At 44.2% G+C, this 17,193-nt stretch overlaps 1 protein-coding gene across 3 annotated transcripts; it reads left to right on the top strand.

Moving 5' to 3' along the window:
* The first annotated feature begins 6,984 nt into the window (after window positions 1–6,984).
* On the top strand, window positions 6,985–9,553 carry LOC147883646 (putative clathrin assembly protein At4g40080). 3 transcript variants are annotated; one of them, XR_015543787.1, is made up of 3 exons: window positions 6,985–7,002; window positions 7,043–9,003; window positions 9,170–9,553. XR_015543787.1 is itself a non-coding variant. In XM_087399662.1 (2 exons), exon 2 carries the CDS (start codon window positions 7,345–7,347, stop codon window positions 8,350–8,352), a length of 1,008 nt encoding a protein of 335 aa, XP_087255788.1. In that variant the 5' UTR covers window positions 6,985–7,002; window positions 7,043–7,344; the 3' UTR covers window positions 8,353–9,553. The 3 variants fall into 3 exon arrangements, 1 of the variants encoding a protein (XP_087255788.1); XR_015543788.1 differs by having other exon boundaries at window positions 7,043–9,246; window positions 9,459–9,547; XM_087399662.1 differs by having other exon boundaries at window positions 7,043–9,553.
* Window positions 9,554–17,193: the final 7,640 nt, after the last annotated feature.

Raw genomic sequence — 17,193 nt, 5'->3', positions numbered from 1 at the left:
ATGCAGCATGCAACTCCTACATGCAACTTGCAACTCCTACATGCAACTTCTATATGCAAGTTCTACATGTAGAGAGAGAATGTCTTACAATTCCTACATGCAGAGAGAGAAGCTCTCCAACTTGTATAAATACCTCATAATGGAATGAAGCTCACACTCTTTGGGGCATTGTGTTGAGTTCTACTTTGGTATTCCAAGCAATTGTCTCAAGTGTCCATGCTTCCTTGCACTCCACGTCCAAAAGCATGTCCTAACCTTGCAACTCCTCGTCCCCTCTCCTTCAACCTTGCAACCCATCCTCTCCCTCTCCTCCTCTGTCCTCCTCCTTTCTCCTCCTCGTCCTCCTCCCTTCTCCTCCTCCCTCCTCCTCCTCCTCCTCCTCCCTCCTCTCTCTTCTTTCCCCCATGCTCTTACACCTTCTTCCTCTCCCAGTCCTATTCTCCCCCTAAACCCTTTGTTCCTCAACCCTTAACCTCCATGATCTACGAGGGAGACGAGTTCTCCACCATGTACTCTACCTTGAACCTTAGATCCTCCTTCAACCTTGCAACCCATCCTCTCCCTCTCCTCCTCCGTCCTCCTCCTTTCTCCTCCTCATCCTCCTCCCTTCTCCTCCTCCCTCCTCGTCCTCGTCCTCCTCCCTCCTCTCTCTTCTTTCCCCCATGCTCTTACACCTTCTTCCTCTCCCAGTCCTATGCTCCCCCTAAACCCTTTGTTCCTCAACCCTTAACCTCCATGATCTACGAGGGAGACGAGTTCTCCACCATGTACTCTACCCTGAACCTTGGATCCTCCTTCTAACCCTTGAACCTCTTCTAAACTCTGGAACCTCCAAGGCGAAAGCCTTCATTACCTCAACCATGATGATATATGTTCCTTTTACACATGCATGTACTATGTTTGCTTACCACATTTAAGCCTATGTCTCTCACTGGAATATGACTCGAGGTCCTAAGCTACACGTATACTACAAATGACAACCTTGATATATCTGTAGGGGACAAAAAGCCTAAGAACCGTGTATCTTGCAAAGCTAACTCTTCCTGCAAAAGCTATGTGAAAGAGCAAATAGTCATGGAAGAGATGGGAACCTTGAGTAGTTCAAAATTAAAAAGACATCAAGGGCAGCAAAGAGGGGAGGTGTGAAATAAGGCCATGAGATTCAAGGATCCACGTCTAAAGGAAATATCACAAAATAAACGATGATGAAGTAGTACCCCACCAAATCTACAAAGGCAAGGGAGTGATTCAAGTCCTCTAGAGTGCTTCAAGAGGATGGAGGATACAACTAGGAGTCCATGAGAAAATTGTGCCACCAATGGCAAGACCAAAGGTGACAATTGTAGTTTAAAAATACACGGGATAAGAGGGTCCTCATTCCTCTTTGTAGAGCTTCTTGCAAATAGGGAAGATATTGCAATGCAGTATAAAGGGGGAGTAGTTGATATGTTTTCCCATGAATGTTTTAAACCAATGACTTTGTGGCCTAAATGGGGGTGCTCCACCAGCAACCACATGGTGGTGATTTGTGTGATGATTGGCTAATAGATGCATGGCAGCTTGGAAGATACTCACAGTTGATCATGGTATTGGCTGAGGCAGCAATAACATAACTCTATAAACTCAAGCAATGGTGAAAATCTCTCTCCCTTTGTCTGAGCCTTCGAGGCTCTTTGAGTCTTCCTTTTGTGTGTTCTCAACTCTCTATATGAGAGTCCACTAGTACAAATAGAGTATTGTAGGAGGCAAGCTTGTCATAGTGTCGGTTTTGAGTCTGTAGGGTCCCTAGTAGTCTTTGATGCTATAAAGCTCTGCAAAAAACCTGGTTGGGGTGAGAAGAAGCTTCAAGAAGTCAAAAAATGGAATAAAATATGGTTTGCTATTCATTGCTTGCTGTAAGTTCATGCGCAGTGTTATTTCATGGAGATAAGTGTTATTTTATGTCTGAATTTTCATGCTCTAACCCCGTTATGAGGAGTAGGCAAATTTTGACATCAAGGTAAGAATTTAGACTAGCGCGTGTGTGGCCACTCATTCGAGACGTTCTCAAATCGAGGTTAGGCTCTTGTGTGTGTGTGTGCTACTCACTCAAGTTAACTTGGTGAGGCTAGGCTTCTTTGTATAGTCTCCGATAGTGCATTCCCTATAATTGATGAGGACATCAATTCTTTTGATTGGGGGAGTGTGTAAGAGGGTCTAACCATGGTTAGGTGACATGCTTTTTGTGCTTTATGAAAGCACATAGCACATTACTTATAGCACAAATTATGTACCTTAATATATGAAAATTTTATAATATGAATGTTCTTTAATGAACTTACAATATTGTAAGAGTTAAAAAGCACATTTTATCATTGCAATAATTTTTTAAGATTTAAAATAGGTGTCCTAGACCACTAAAAGTAGTAAATGTCTCGGACAGTGCTTTTTGTGTCACCTTCCCATGCTAAGTCAATGTTATGGTTGACCTACCGTGAGTGTTCGGTGCTGTCCATGGCAAAGGGAGCTGCCATGGTGCCTAGTGGCCAGCCACTACTATATGGAGGATAGTGCTCTCTCATGTGACTTTGCATTCCATGAGGAAAATGTCAACGGCGCACTAGCCCATCGCATGGTGTAATCAATCACAAGCTCCATGACAATAGGCCACAATCACAAGCCTCAATGAAACCTTAGGGCAACATATGCTTCCCCATGAGGATCACTCCAACATACTGCACCCAATTGTTAGAACTACTGATGGAGCAAACCATAGCCAATAATGCAGGGTTGTCAAGGTGGATGCATAGGTACCTCATGTATCAACAATTTCAACAAACCTCATCACCGTCGATCATCATCCAACATCAAGCCACTTAGATGATCCAAAATTTAGAAATATTCACTAGCTCAGCCAAGGAGGAGCATAGTAAAGAATCGGAATGAAAAACTATAGTTGACTTCCAAGACCAATTCCATAAGATTGAGATAGAGGTAATAGCACTTCGGGCCCAAATAGTTGAGGAAGCGGCTGAAGCAGTGTAGTGAACCAATCTCTCCAAACTCAAGAGAAAGTAGTGCTTGACATGACTTGCATCCTCCATTAGAGCCAAATACAGCTACAACAATCCTATAGACCACCAATGACCACTTTATCTCAATCCATGCTCAACAAACGGAGGAACTTGTACATGCTAGCCTCACACTAGTCCAAAAATAAGAAGATCTCCAAGATTGATAGGAAAAGCTTGTAGATGTACAACAGTCTCTAGTGGCATGCACTTTCCATGATGAGGAACTCACAAGAGAATGCCTTCTACTCAAAGAACATCTTGCCACCAATTGACAGGCAACCATTGCTCAAGACCAAGTCTTGGAGCAATGGTCAAGTACCAATGAAGTCATTCCTCAACATGAATAGGTCACCTTATAGAAGAAAAATCTTAAGGGTGCATATACATCGATCCATTATAAGTATAAGGAGAAGTCTGAGAGCTGCACTTTCACAAGGTTACAATCTCAAAGCTTAAACTCCAATTGCTAGTGCTGACCAATGAGGTAATGGATGACACAATAAATGAATCCCCACTACAGTGCATGACTATGCTTTACCAAGAGCTTGTGGCCTCTCTACAAATAAAAGATCATTTTAGAGGCTGTGTTCTAATCCAATGGAAGCAGCTCCAAATCACGATCCTATCTGCTCATCAGAAACTAAGATGGGAATGTTTGTATGGGGGAAAATCTTTGTGCAACATTTGTCAAAACTTGTCAAAAGATGAACAAAATACATTTTGCTTGTCCATCCATGCAATGCTTACTACACTCCAGACGGATGCTTTCATTGCATATGTATGCCTCATGGGCAGTCCTTCCCTCATGGTCATTGAATGGTCTATAGCCCCTACTACAAAACCCCTCAATCATATCTAGAGGGAATGACATGTTCCCCATCCCAGTCTTGTAGCTGATGACCCCATCTCACCAAGAAAAAGAACTGTTGGAGGATGACTTGGCCTATCTCACATCTAACTTGCCATATCTTACCACTCTCTATGCTAATCTCATAACCTCACCACCCCTTGTTGCTACCACTCTCTTAACCTTTCTCGAGCTCCACTCTATTCCCGAGTCATTGCCTCTTTGCTCATGCCTCTCACCACTTCCAAGTCACCCAATAGTCTCATACTTTCCAACCCCTCACTCCTAATTTCTTCCCTACTATTGCTAATACCACCATCGAGGATTGCCAAGTTACTCAACCCATTTGCCCAGTTCTTCCACCCCTCCCATCAATAACAACCTTCCATATTGTTCCCCCATGTCCCCAGATTCTCTCCATACACCATCATTGCCTCCAGCACCAATTGAGCTGCCATCAATAGTAATGGACATGATATTTGATTTTGAATATCAAGATCTGGATCATTCGAATCGCACTCCCAAATGCCAGATTCCAATGATGGGGATGATTATGATGTAATCCCACTTCTAGGTAAGCCCATCAAGGACTTTTGGAACAACTACTTGAATATGAAAATCGGAGGCGGATGGACTCTAAACAACTTCCCAGACAACATTTTCCAGAATCAGATTACTGAAGCTGGATTTGCAAGTTGGATCCTCAACCTGACCCAAGCTCTTTGATGTGAACTTCTTGCATGAATTCCTCCATGCACCTCCATGCCTCAAAGCCCATCCCAAGTCCTATGCAGTACCGTGACGTCACTATTGGGATGCCAATATACACATACCATTAAGTGGGCACCACTGATCGAGCCACACACTAGAGTGAAATGGAACATGATCTGAGCACTTTAGCAAGGTGCTACAAGCATGCAAGGCAACATTGACTGCATTCTATTGCAAAGTACTATCTTTTGCAAAACCTTGGAATACATTCTTGAGGTCCCAGTCACATCGAACGCTATCTGCTTACAACGAGTTTCAATCCCAGTGGCTGGATCGATGCTCTCCGAGTACGAGTAGACTCTATCAAAGAGTCATCTTCTTAGAAGCTTGCTACATATCTCTTTCTAAATAGATGGTGGATATATGTTTCTTGGAAACTAAGCAAAATTTGTATGGACGAAGGAATTATAGCATGATTGACGAAACGCCACAAGCTCCACATCCGTGTGTAGAGTAGCGGCAAAGCTCCGCTTGTACCTACATAGGGCTAGGAATAAATCTCCGTCTTAGGAATCCAGCATGCATGTTTTAGATGTAGCTTCTACGTGCGCATTCTACATCCTCTATGCAAAGAGAGAAGCTCTCCAAACTTGTATAAATATCTCCTGATGGAATGAAGCCCACACTCTTTGGGGCATTGTGTTGAGTTCTCCTTTTGTGTTCCATGCAATTGTCTCCAAGTGTCCATGCTCCCTTGCACTTTCACATCCAAAAGCATGTCCTACCCTTGTCTCCTACTCCCCGGCTCCAACCTTGCAATTCCTCCTTTCCCTCTCCTCCTCCCCTCCACCCTCTCTCTCTCCTCCAACCCCTTTCATTGTATCTAGTTTTCGTTGGTGGTGTACTATTGCCACTTTTTCAAAGATTTGTTCCATGTACAATAAGTTGTACTGGAATCTAAAATGAGTAGTTGCAACTTGCAAGTTTATGTGATTCTCTTAGAGAAGGACTACTTTACTCTATTAGTATGTAGGGACCTTTAGCCCACATATGCATGGGTGTAAAAGATTGTGATCAAAAGATAACATTTCAACAAAAGGAAAATCGAAGAATCAAAAAATTGTACCATCTATCAGTTTCATGGGGCATGGCGACCCCATTGTGTTAATGATATGTGTATGGGCCTTGTGATAGGGCTACTTCATGTCTACTTTAGCCCACATATGCATGGATGTGAAAGATTGTGATCAAAAGATAACATTTCAACTAAAGGAAGATCGAAGAATCAAAAAACGATTTCAAAATTGCACCATCTATAAGTTTCACGGGCATGGAGACCCCATTATGTTAATGATATGTGTATGGGACTTGTGATAGGGCTACTGCAGAATGGTTGAGGTGATGAGATTTCTACATCAATTGCTCGCCAATATGTATGGTGGCCCACCATGGTGATACTATTGTGCTCGTTTATAAAGGGCCACTTGATAGTCTCATTTCATTGGGAGGGCTCCCTACTTTTGTAAAACTATATTCAAAAGGGTAGCTATTTGGCTTGGATCGCCAACTTAGTTGCCCAAGAATTTCATTTTGATGGGCATGCAATCAGTGTCATGTTAGCGAGCAAAAAAATGATGCGTGTATGTAAACACACTCGAGTCAGCACCTTGTGAGTGAGTAGAAAAATAATGTGTATAGACACATTGTGCGCTCCATCCTCCTCCTTATAGTAGAGTCTCGCATAGACTGAGGTAGGGTAAAGGGGCTAGTAAAGAGGTAGGTGCCATGCAAATGTCAACATCCCCCCTTTTTTGTTCATGGAAAGACCTAATAAAGAGGCATGAAAAAGGGAAAATATGCTTAGGTGTCAAGCTCTTATGAAAAGTTAAGTTAGTCTACATGTGGCACAGTACTGGCCCACAATGCCTTTAGTATGGGTATTTAAGTTTTTAACATTTTTTCCTCATTTTTTGGGGAAAAATTATATTCTCTCTCTATGGGCATTCATGCGATGGCCTTACATTTTGAAAAATATAAACAAATCCATAGAATCAACCCTAACACTATGAAAAGTACAGGGGTGCACAAGATTGGCCCCTTTACCCTAGTGTGGAGTCGCCATTAATGTTCAAAGGTGATTGGTTTGAGAGTGCTTTAGGCCGCTACTACACGGGTCGGTGGTTGGCTAGCCAATCACGTCACGGGAGTAAAAGGGAGTCTCTTTGCTTGAGAGGTGTGTGTGGGGCACACAAGTGGTTGGGGAGAGGGTTGGTGGAGGAGAGGAAGAGGCTTGAGAGGTGTTGTCTTTAAAAACAGGCTCATGGTTGGACTTGGGAGCAATGGATGGGTGAATGGCACACGACTCTAGACATTGTTGTTGAAAGGAAATATGTTGTTTCCAATTGCTTTTGTTGAGTGTATAAAGGAAGAGTCATCTGTTGTTGTTGCGTATGGAGATTGACTATGGCTATGGCTGCGGCGATGGCGAGAAGGAGCTTTGACAAGCTATGGCTATGGCGATGTCGCCCCTCTTCTCTCCTCCTCCCCGCTTCTCAATGCTCCTTCCTTCCCCTTTCCATTTCAACATGGAGCCTTCGCACCGCCTCGCCCACCCAATTTCCACCTTGCATTTGCTCCCACAACGCCTTTTCCATCACTCGCTTGCCCACATGACACTGTGACAGAATCTGGAAGCCTTGTGCATTCTCCGCTCTTGGATTTCTTGTGCTCAGAATGGCAGAACGGAGCAGTAGAGTCGATCGCCTTAACCTGCGGAAATTCGTGGGGCTCGTCAAGGACCAGGTTTCCGTCGTGCGAGCAGTAGCTCAGCAGAGCAGATTTTCTCACTTGGACCTTGCGGTTGTCCGTGCTACCAGCCACGGAGAGGCGCTTCCAGAAGAAGATGCTGTTAAATGCGTTCTGGACGCTGGTTCAGGTTCCCGGATGCGCGTGTCGCATTGTATCAATCTGCTCATGAAGAGATTGAACAAGACGCACAACTGGGCTGTGGCACTGAAAAGTCTCATCCTCGTACACAGATGTCTCCACGAAGGAGGGTTCATGTTTCAAGATCAGCTCAGCTTCTATCCAGCTAGAGGCGGTCGCAATTATCTGAATCTATCAAACTTCAAGGACGCAAGCACAGCTTTCACCTGGGCAGTTTCCGCTTGGATTCGTTGGTACGCCAGATTCTTAGAACAATGGATCTTGACATCCAGGGATTTAGGCACCTTTCTGGACTCGCGGATCAGAGATACAACGGCAACTCCAGAAAAACTCTTGTCGCTGCCAACTGGGCACCTGGTGAGAGAGGTCATGGCGCTCCAGAATCTTTTGCAAGAAGCATGCGGATGGCGGGCTGAGGGGATAATCATTGAGAATTCACTCGTCAAGGAAGGCCTAAAGCTGGTTGTGCTGAATACCGCGAAGGCCCTTGAAGAGCTCAAATTGAGGATGAGAGAAGTTCCGGAAAGAATCACCACTTTCCAAAGATCGGAGGCTTTGCAATTACTGCAGGTCTGTGAGAAGCTTTCAGGAGAATCTACGATACTGACACATTTGTTGGAGGTGGGTCAAGATTTACGCGTGCTGCAGACTTCTGAAATTTCTGGAACGGCTTTTTTCACAGACTACGAGCTAATGAAATTGAAAGAAGCTCTCACGCGAGCCTCCACTGAAAACGTGTCAGCACCTGTGGTGCGATTTGATGTTTATAGCGGGGCGACAAAGTCCCCAGCTTGAACGTAGAGCAGAGGGTGATTTAACACCAGACGAAAAAAGGAGAGAGAGGTCTCTGTCAGACTAAAATTTTCCTCAACCTTTTTTTTAGAGACGGTTGCAGTTGCCAAACCTTCATGATCAATCTGTTCAATGCTTCATCCAATGTCCCAAAGTAGATTTTTGAATTGCATCACGCCTAGCCACAGCCAATCCATTGTGGCCTCTTCATGATATTTGTAGAGATCAGAGCGGGAAATAAGTTTCCACTGTAAAAATATTTTTATAGTACATAAATTTTTTGCAGCAACATGTCCACAGGAAAAATAGTCTAATTGGTTGAAGGTGTTAGCTTTCATTATGAACACTCTGACAGGGCATCTTTTCTTCCAAGTTATGAAGAGACATGAAGGCAGCTGTTTCTTTCTTGTCTACGAGTATGAATGGAACGTCTTGAAATCCCGTGGGGTTGTTTGTATGGCGGCAGTAGAGCTCAGATATAGGCACAATCCCGCCTTTCAGGCCATTTCTTAGTTTGCATTCAGAGAAACCGCTGCAAAAACACACCACTCTCATTAAAAAGATGGCTTCCGTCTTGGAATAGCATGAAGGTCGAACCTGAAACTTTGGTGACAACTATATCAGCAAGTTTGACTTATCATGTGACAGTTTTATGTAAGTTTTTTCTGCTTAATGAATTTCATAGCATTGCTGGCTTCTGGTATCATGGGTTGCATGACATCTCGTTTTTGTATCTTAATATCAATTATGGCTTATACTTGGTACATACCAAAACAACGTTCTGAAGCAGGGCCTTCTGTGTGAACCTTGATAGCAACAGATGGAGGAGAGATTTACGAGGGAGCAACATCTTGCCCTCTACTCCCAAGCTAGTAAATTTACGGCGATGACCAAACAGTTATTCCTTGCCAAGTTAAAATTGAGTTTGCTTCGAAGTTGAGGCTTTCTAAAATGAAGTCCAGTGGTGAATGTGAAATCTTTGAAATCCGTATCTTGATATCTTTCCGTCTTGAAATCTGCGTATTGTGGGTTGTGGTAAGATTTACACAACTTTTTATGATATCCTGAGCACGTTTTCCTCTGAACTAAGGGCTTGTGCTTTGATACAGCTGAGCTAGACTAAGAGGGAGCAACAGCTTTCCCTGTACTGGGAGTATCAAACATCCACAGCCAGGGCTAAGTGGTCACAATCTTACACAATAGCTTAAGGTGTTTTTAAAGTTTGATACAGCTATAGTGCAAACGTATTTGGGCGTATGAAATCATCCACCGTTAGGATGAAGCAGTCCACAATCTAAGACAATAGCTTCAGGATAAAGGCTCCCCAAAATGAAGTCTACTTGAAGATGTGAAAGTTGTGTCAATGCTCTCCGCGTTTGAAGATAACAATTGGATGCTGAAGGTCTATGCAAGGTGCCTTATATGTACATGGCTCATGATTTCTCATGATTTTGCTTTAGGGGAGAGCTGAGAATTTTCTGTCCCGCAGGGTGGAATGGATGTTTTGTATTTAGATTATCATTTAATGTGCTGGCGCTTGTTTTCTCATGATTTTGCTTTAGGGGATAGCTGAGAATTTGCTGTCCTTGTAGGTGTGGAATGGATGTTTAGTATTTAGATTGTCATTTTATGTGCCGGCGATTGTTTTTGGGGTCAAAGCCAACGAACTCCCGAGTGCCTGCTGGGATATAGAAGTGTCTACCATCTTAATCTATGGACTGTTGTTGTTCTCTGGATATTTCAGCGCACAATTAAACATCATTTTAGCAAGTATCTATCTTCAGCATTTCACCATAAGAATTGTGATGATTTTATATAGGGGATCTTTTTTGTCTTCTTCTCATGTAAGCTTTGTTATGCGTTTTATAGTAGGTTTCTCTTAAGTGATAGATTTTATCACCGGAGTCTGTCCTTTATCCCTGAGAACTAATGTAAACTCATCATGCTGCTCTGTTATAGAGGTATGAATGTAGTTTAAACTTTGCATGGTGAAGTTCATGCTTGAACTTATGCTAGTGGATTCTGACAGATCTGTGCAATTTGTGTTGTTGATGCTGAGTTTTTGGATAACCTGGGAGCTACATTGATATGTATCTTAGTGTGTCCACCTGACTTCAAGCATGGAAGTGCACTGGGTGAAGTGCCCTAAGGAATCTGATGAAGTATCCAAGGCTCCATCATCCATTGAATCTTTGTCTCTTGGCTCTTACCCTAGCTACGATGGAGTGCTCGGGAATGCACCATAAAAATTGGGTAGGGCTCACGAATGTAATAGTCCATGAAGGAGACTTGGAGCGGAAAACTTTGTGGTTGGAACCACTGTAAGCCCCTCCTGCCACACCTTTGGGATGGCTGCACCAATCTCCTCTACTTTGCTAACGTTCCCCTCAAGTGACGAAGTCTCTCCTTGGGCTACTCTGGAAGCTGGTTCCATACCCCCATGGAGTGGGCAGGTCCACTATCCTACTATCAGCAATGAACATGTGCATGGTGGCCAATGGTCACTCTTGGTCTTGAACCTCTGGATGCCAAATCAAGGGCTGCCGTTCAATCTTCTTTGCACATTGGGGGCTGGTCCGTGGGGGCCGGTCAGGATGAGGCAAGAGATTCTGCCAGACCCTCATTAATAGTGACCCTTTCCTCATTAAAGGGGCCTTTGTGAAGATCCAACAGTGTACTGATTGTTGCACGGTCCTCCGGTTCGAGGGGTGTTCTCTGGAAGCCCTTAATGAAGAAGAAGCTTTTAAGGCTTTGAGGCTAGGTCATCTTCTGGTCAATGATGCTAAGGCCCCCCTATCTGTGGCAAGATTACAGTCTATCAAGCAATTGTCACTCAAGTAATCAATATACCATCTAGGTGCTGAAGATATCCCATATATCTTCTATGAAAGCAGCAATAGGATGCTATATACCAAGCCATGCCTTGTTTCACCATTGCAGCCTAACAGAGCTAAAGGAGCATCCGAGAGCTCCAATAAAGGAGCTTACCTTGGCAATCTACTACTATGAAATATCCAATCCCACCTCGCATCCCAAATATCTTGCTATTTGACCTATTGGGATCCATCTTAATCCAAGATCCCTCCCCCTCGAAGTAAGCACTTCCTTCGAAGCATTAAAGAAACCAACTGATTTGTTCCAGTCAATCTTGGCCTCCAAATTGAGGAGTAAACCTCTAGGAGGTATCGTACCCTCTCTAGGCTGGTTGCTAATCCTCTCAAATACAATGTTGTGTCATTTGCAAACTTAGAATCCAAGGCTCTTTTTGTCAGATCGGGAGATCAATCCTTGCCAGGCTAGTCACTAGAAAATAGCCCAAGGCTTCTGCAACAAAGCAAGAAGTATGGCAAGAGGCAAACCTTGTCGCATGGAGTGACAAAGCAAAAAGGCCTCTCTAGTGTGACCAGAGATTAAAGTCTATTGTATCCATTGCCCTGAGAAACCAAGTCTCCGCATGGTGCCGATAGGGAGGCTCGGTTCTCGATTATAGGCCTTCTCAAAATGTAAGAGACTCTTAACATGTGTAATCAGTGGCCTCCCAGAAAGTAAAGATGTTGCCTAGGATGCTCCTCTCATTAAAAACCCATTCTAGAGGCATAATACCTTATCTAATATCTTGTATGTGGTATCCAATCCTCCGAGTTGGCATCGTAAATGTTCAAAGTGCTATAATTTGCTGAACCTCCTCCTAATAAGGGCATCTGAGATTATCGTTTCTCTCTACGGAAGCCCTTGGCCATGGTTGCTTGAGATGTAACACAATTTGGAGTGACTTGAGATTGTTATACCAAGCAAAATCCTAGTAGAAACATACAGCTTGGTTATGGAAAGGTGGGAAGCCATGAGGGCTCAACGATGTTTGCATACATGGAACACTACTGGGCAATGCCATTATGCTAAAGCCTAGGGACAATAGGTAATAAGTGGACATGGATTTACTAAGGTCTAAATTTAGGGGGGACAGCTTTTAACTGGCAACACTGGGATAAGGGGAGAGGTTCTAAAGGATGTTACCAAAAAAGAGAGAGCCTCGACAAGGCAATAAAGGAGAAGGTGGAGTTTGTGGTTGGGAGGAAAGATTTTGGAGCCCTCATTGGGGTTTGAGAGTGTAACACTCGCTCCACTAGTATCAGTGTAGGAGGTTACAAAACTTGGGCTAAGATATCTGTTGTAGATCGTCCATTATGTTAGCTCATGTCCAGCATAATATTTGATTCAACCTGTGTGAAGCAAGCAACAATTAGAGTATAGCGGGCAGACTTGGCATCAACCTGGAAGCTTATCGCACATCTAGCTTGGGACTTGGTTCGCCCACTACTTTTGGTTCTTTCTAAGAAAATATGAGCAAATAAGTCTCCGTTGTTAGTTGGTTGCAAATTTGTGGCATCTACTTTCCTGGGAAAAGCTAAGCAGGAATAGCAGCAACACAGATTCATGAGTTGGTACAAGCAATGGAGAATTGAAAGTTACATTGCTATATGGTAGAGAGGCGATTCGACTAGTTTCACTAATTTGCTATTTCTTGAGTTAGCACATAGCACGGCTACGAGTAGTGTTGATGGATTTGTAAGGCATGGTGACAACGGAGGGGAAGATGAAAGTGCAAGCTACTTGCTTGCATCACAGTTCTTGATACGAGAAGGATATTCTTTCTCACACATCTTCTTTCTCTTGAAACTCCCATGCAAAGCTCAGAGGTGGTCTAGTACATCCTTTGGAGATTTTGTCCGGCAAATGGGAAAGTATCTCTATGGTTGGATTACCTAAGAAAGAAGAGAGGGCTCAATTTGTTCCAACCAATGAAGGAAGAGGTTTAAACTCCCAAATTAGCAAAGCTATTTGCGGAGCATATTTGTAGGTTGTATGGGCTACAACTGGTCAAAGTTGCCAGTCAAATTGGGGGGGCTATTTTAATGAGGTTGGAAACTCCCTTGAATGTGAGCATTTCAAATCATCCACAAAGGATGGAAAGGCTCAATCCGGTCATTGAGGATATGCATCAAGCATCTGTAAGTAAAAGGTAAACTAATTGGGAATAATATTTTGACCATATTAGAATTTGCATATAATGATGTATGGATTTCAACCTAGAGCCCCAGCTATGATTTGGACCCAAAATGAAATGGTTCACACATAGAAATATTATCCAAAACTTTTTGAGGACATTTTAGCTATTTTTAGACATCATTATTTGTGACAACGACCACATCAGTCAAAACACACTATTTTTAGGATTTTGGCCATATTTTGTTCATATATGGTTAGATTTCAGTGCAATCTTCATTGGTACAATTCCATCCTTGTAAAGCCATTTTGGCTATTTTTGGCATAGTTTGTTTAAAAATATAAAACTCACATACCAGCTTCTACTTTTAACAAATTGCCAAGGTCTTGGTTCTTTTGGATGAGATATTAGTTTTGTCTTCACTAGTAGCTTTCACACATTGAAAGCCACAATATTCAAAAAAATTTCGCTTATGAGATGTATTTTCAGGTCATATTATTTAGACACATTTTGTAGCAAAATGCTCACAATATATGGGTAGATCATATAGAATTGAATGTAATCTTTTCAAAATGTTCTAGTCATCAAAGGAAATGTTAATGCAATGTGTTTATACATTTATGCACAATCTTGCAAAGCTCATACACATTGCACACTGGACGTCATCACTTGAAGTAATTCTTCATCAAAGAGTTTAGGAACACATGACCTTCACCAAATAGTTTAGGAACACGTGATCTTCGTTAGCAAGTGTTTACAGCTTAATTGTAGTTCAATTCAATGAACTTTGTGGCAAACAACATCAATTTCACTGGCTTATGCAATCCCCCAGGGGCTGATCATACATACCTTTTCTTTCGCATCTCCACTTCCCTTCGCACAACACCTTCCACCCCACTCAGTGCTTACTCCACCTACCATGATATACGCTTTGATCGGGATCACTTACCTTCTTACTCTTGCCGTCTGTACATACTTCTCGCTTATATTGACTTCATACCCCTTTTAGAGGATCGTGCTGCCCTTGTCACCCGCTCACTACACGAGGTTGCCATTCACGCTTTTTACCACACCACCCGCTCCACCCGCCCACCACACCCTGGAACCGTACCCTGTAATAGTTGGTACGATGATGAGTGTAAGGCCTTACGCCGTCAACTCAGATTCAAAACCAAAAATAGTCTTCCGAGCGCACCAAATATGCTACGTGAATACCGTAGAATGGTACGGAGGAAGAAACTAGACTTCGTCCGTCGAAACGAGGAGGAGCTACTGAACATTTTGTTTAGTAACAACTCTAAGGACTTCTAGCGGAGATTTCTAGAAGGACGGTCCCCTCCGCCACTCACTGACACCCAGATCTGGTTTGATCATGCACGCACACTTTATGACATCCCAAATCAGCTAGTCCCTAGCCTCTCACGCATGCGTCGTCCCACATCTTGCACCCTCTTCACTAGAGGAGGGGTAAAGGATGTTGTAATGAAACTTCATAATGGCCGAGCGAAGGATCATGAGGGACTATGCACTGAGTTCATTGCATATGGGATTAACCTCCTAGCCCCGATCTTAGCAAAGCTTTTTAATGAAGCGGTTTGTTTGGGATTTCCACACACTTGGACCATTAACACTATCTCACCCATCCACAAGGCAGGGGATCCCATGAGCCCATAGAACTACAGGACCATTATGATTGGACATGTCATGTCCAAGATTTATGCATTAGTACTTGACTCCGAGGTTAGCAGACTTGCAGAGTGTCGAGGACTCAGAGCAGTAGGACATGCCGGATTCCAGCGTGATCATGGAACCATGGACCACATTCTGACGCTCAGATGTATCATCGAGGAGGCGAGGTCACGAAAGCAGAGGGTTTATTGTTGCTTTGTGGATTTTCGCAAGGCATTTGACACGGTCCCGAGAGCCCGCCTCATACGGTGCCTACAGGACTTGGGTTATGACCAGGAGATCATTTGGGTTGTCATGGCACTTTACGAGAGTTTCTAGCAGAGTTCGGGTAGGATCCGGGTGGTTTGACAAGATCATGAGTACCATCGAGGTCAAACAAGGGTGTCCTTTGTCGCCTACCTTGTTTGGCCTCTACATTGACGAGCTTGAGACAGTGATGCAGACACAGGGGGGTGTAGGTTGCTCTCTTGCGGGCACACTGATCCAGATTTTGCTCTATGCAGATGACGTGGCTCTCTTGTCTTCCTCAGCAGAGGGGATTCAGAGACACCTAGACGCACTACAGTCCTTTTATGAGTCTCATGATTTGAAGGTCAACCTGGGTAAAACCAAGGTCATGATCTTCAATACATCTCGAGCCATCATGCGTCAGGAACAGTTCACATTTGTGGGGTCATCTGTTGAGATAGTTTCATCATACACTTATCTTGGGGTTATCTTCTTCGGACCGAGCTTCACTATGAGACCCGCGATGCAGGCACGCTTGAGTAGAGGGTATGCCTCATTGGCCAGGCTAGAGAGGCAGTGCTTCCGCTCACACTTTCAGGATCCACGCACCAAGGGGTTGCTTTTTGACTCCTTGGCTCGCCCAGCGGGGATGTACGGCAGCCCTTGTTGGGGGCCAGACTTGTCGGATACAGAGTGGGCCCGTGTGGAGCGGCTATAGGTTCTCATGCTATCACGGATGATTCGTGGTAAGTCATCCGTTCCTCACCAGGTCATTCAGGCTGAGTTTGGGTCACCCCCTTTACACCTAGATGCTGCATTTCAGGTCATCACATATCTGTACTGAGTTAGGGACTATGGGGATTATACCTCGGGGCGTAGCAGGCTACCATGGATAGCTCTATCCTCTTCTATGGCACTTGCAGCAGGAGGAGATCAGAGGTGCTGGTATGCACGTATAGAGAGATGGTTTGAGCGACTGGGGCTCCACATGGATAGACTACCTCCCTTCCAGTATAGCATGGATGCTGCGTTCTCTCCCCTCTTATCACACGAGGTCAACCAGGTTATCCGTGAGGATCTACTACATCTACACACGTTTCGGACCTAGTTGGAATCGAGTGAACTCCTAGTGAAGCTTAGCTTCTACAGAGATCACTTCTTACATATCACAGCGGAGGGTTTCATTGACCCACCAGGATACACACAGATTCACCTACCCCACTTGATGAGGATCTCTCTTGGGCAGTTCCGGGTCTCTTCACACAGACTTCGCATCGAGAGCGGCAGAGCAGAGCGACTACTTAGGGAGCGGCGCATATGCACACTATGTGACATACAGGAGGTTGAGATAGAGGAGCATTTCATCTTCAGGTGTCCTGTGTACTATGAGATCCGAGGACGTTTCCACTGCCTCTTCAGCGATAGTTATGGGATTTTAGCCCATTTCCTCTCCTACCCAGACTAGCGGTGTTTCGCAGGTTTCATTCATGAGGCACTTAGACACCGCGAGAGGATACTCCGAGCACGGAGACAGGAGCAGACTTCTTCCTCGGTTGATCCCTCTCAGAGCTCTATCACGGAGTTCTTTCAGCTAGATCACATGGACCCCAACGAGACGAGGCCTCGACATGACCGTGACCCGGAGCCCGTGACCCGACAGCTCAGACAGAGCGTCGTTACACAGATCACACCTGGAGACATCCCCTCCTTGTTTAGAGTCGGAGCCTGACCGACGGGGGTCACAATAGCCCTGGTTAGACATAGAGCTACGACCAGGAGACGTGCCAGGACCGCACCTTTGAGTGGCCGACAACACTCTATTGCCAACTTCATGCCTCCACTGCCTCATCCATCCTGATATCTTGCTGTTGCTGGGGATGATGATGATATTGATGATGATGCTGAGATTGATATATAGTCGA

The sequence above is a fragment of the Dipteris shenzhenensis genome, chromosome 28, assembly GCF_047967505.1.
Source record: "Dipteris shenzhenensis isolate YYH24624 ecotype China chromosome 28, Dip_SZ_1.0, whole genome shotgun sequence".
Lineage (NCBI taxonomy): Eukaryota > Viridiplantae > Streptophyta > Polypodiopsida > Gleicheniales > Dipteridaceae > Dipteris > Dipteris shenzhenensis.
The sequence above is the reverse complement of the archived record's forward strand: the minus strand, read 5'-3'. Positions and strand labels throughout refer to the sequence as shown.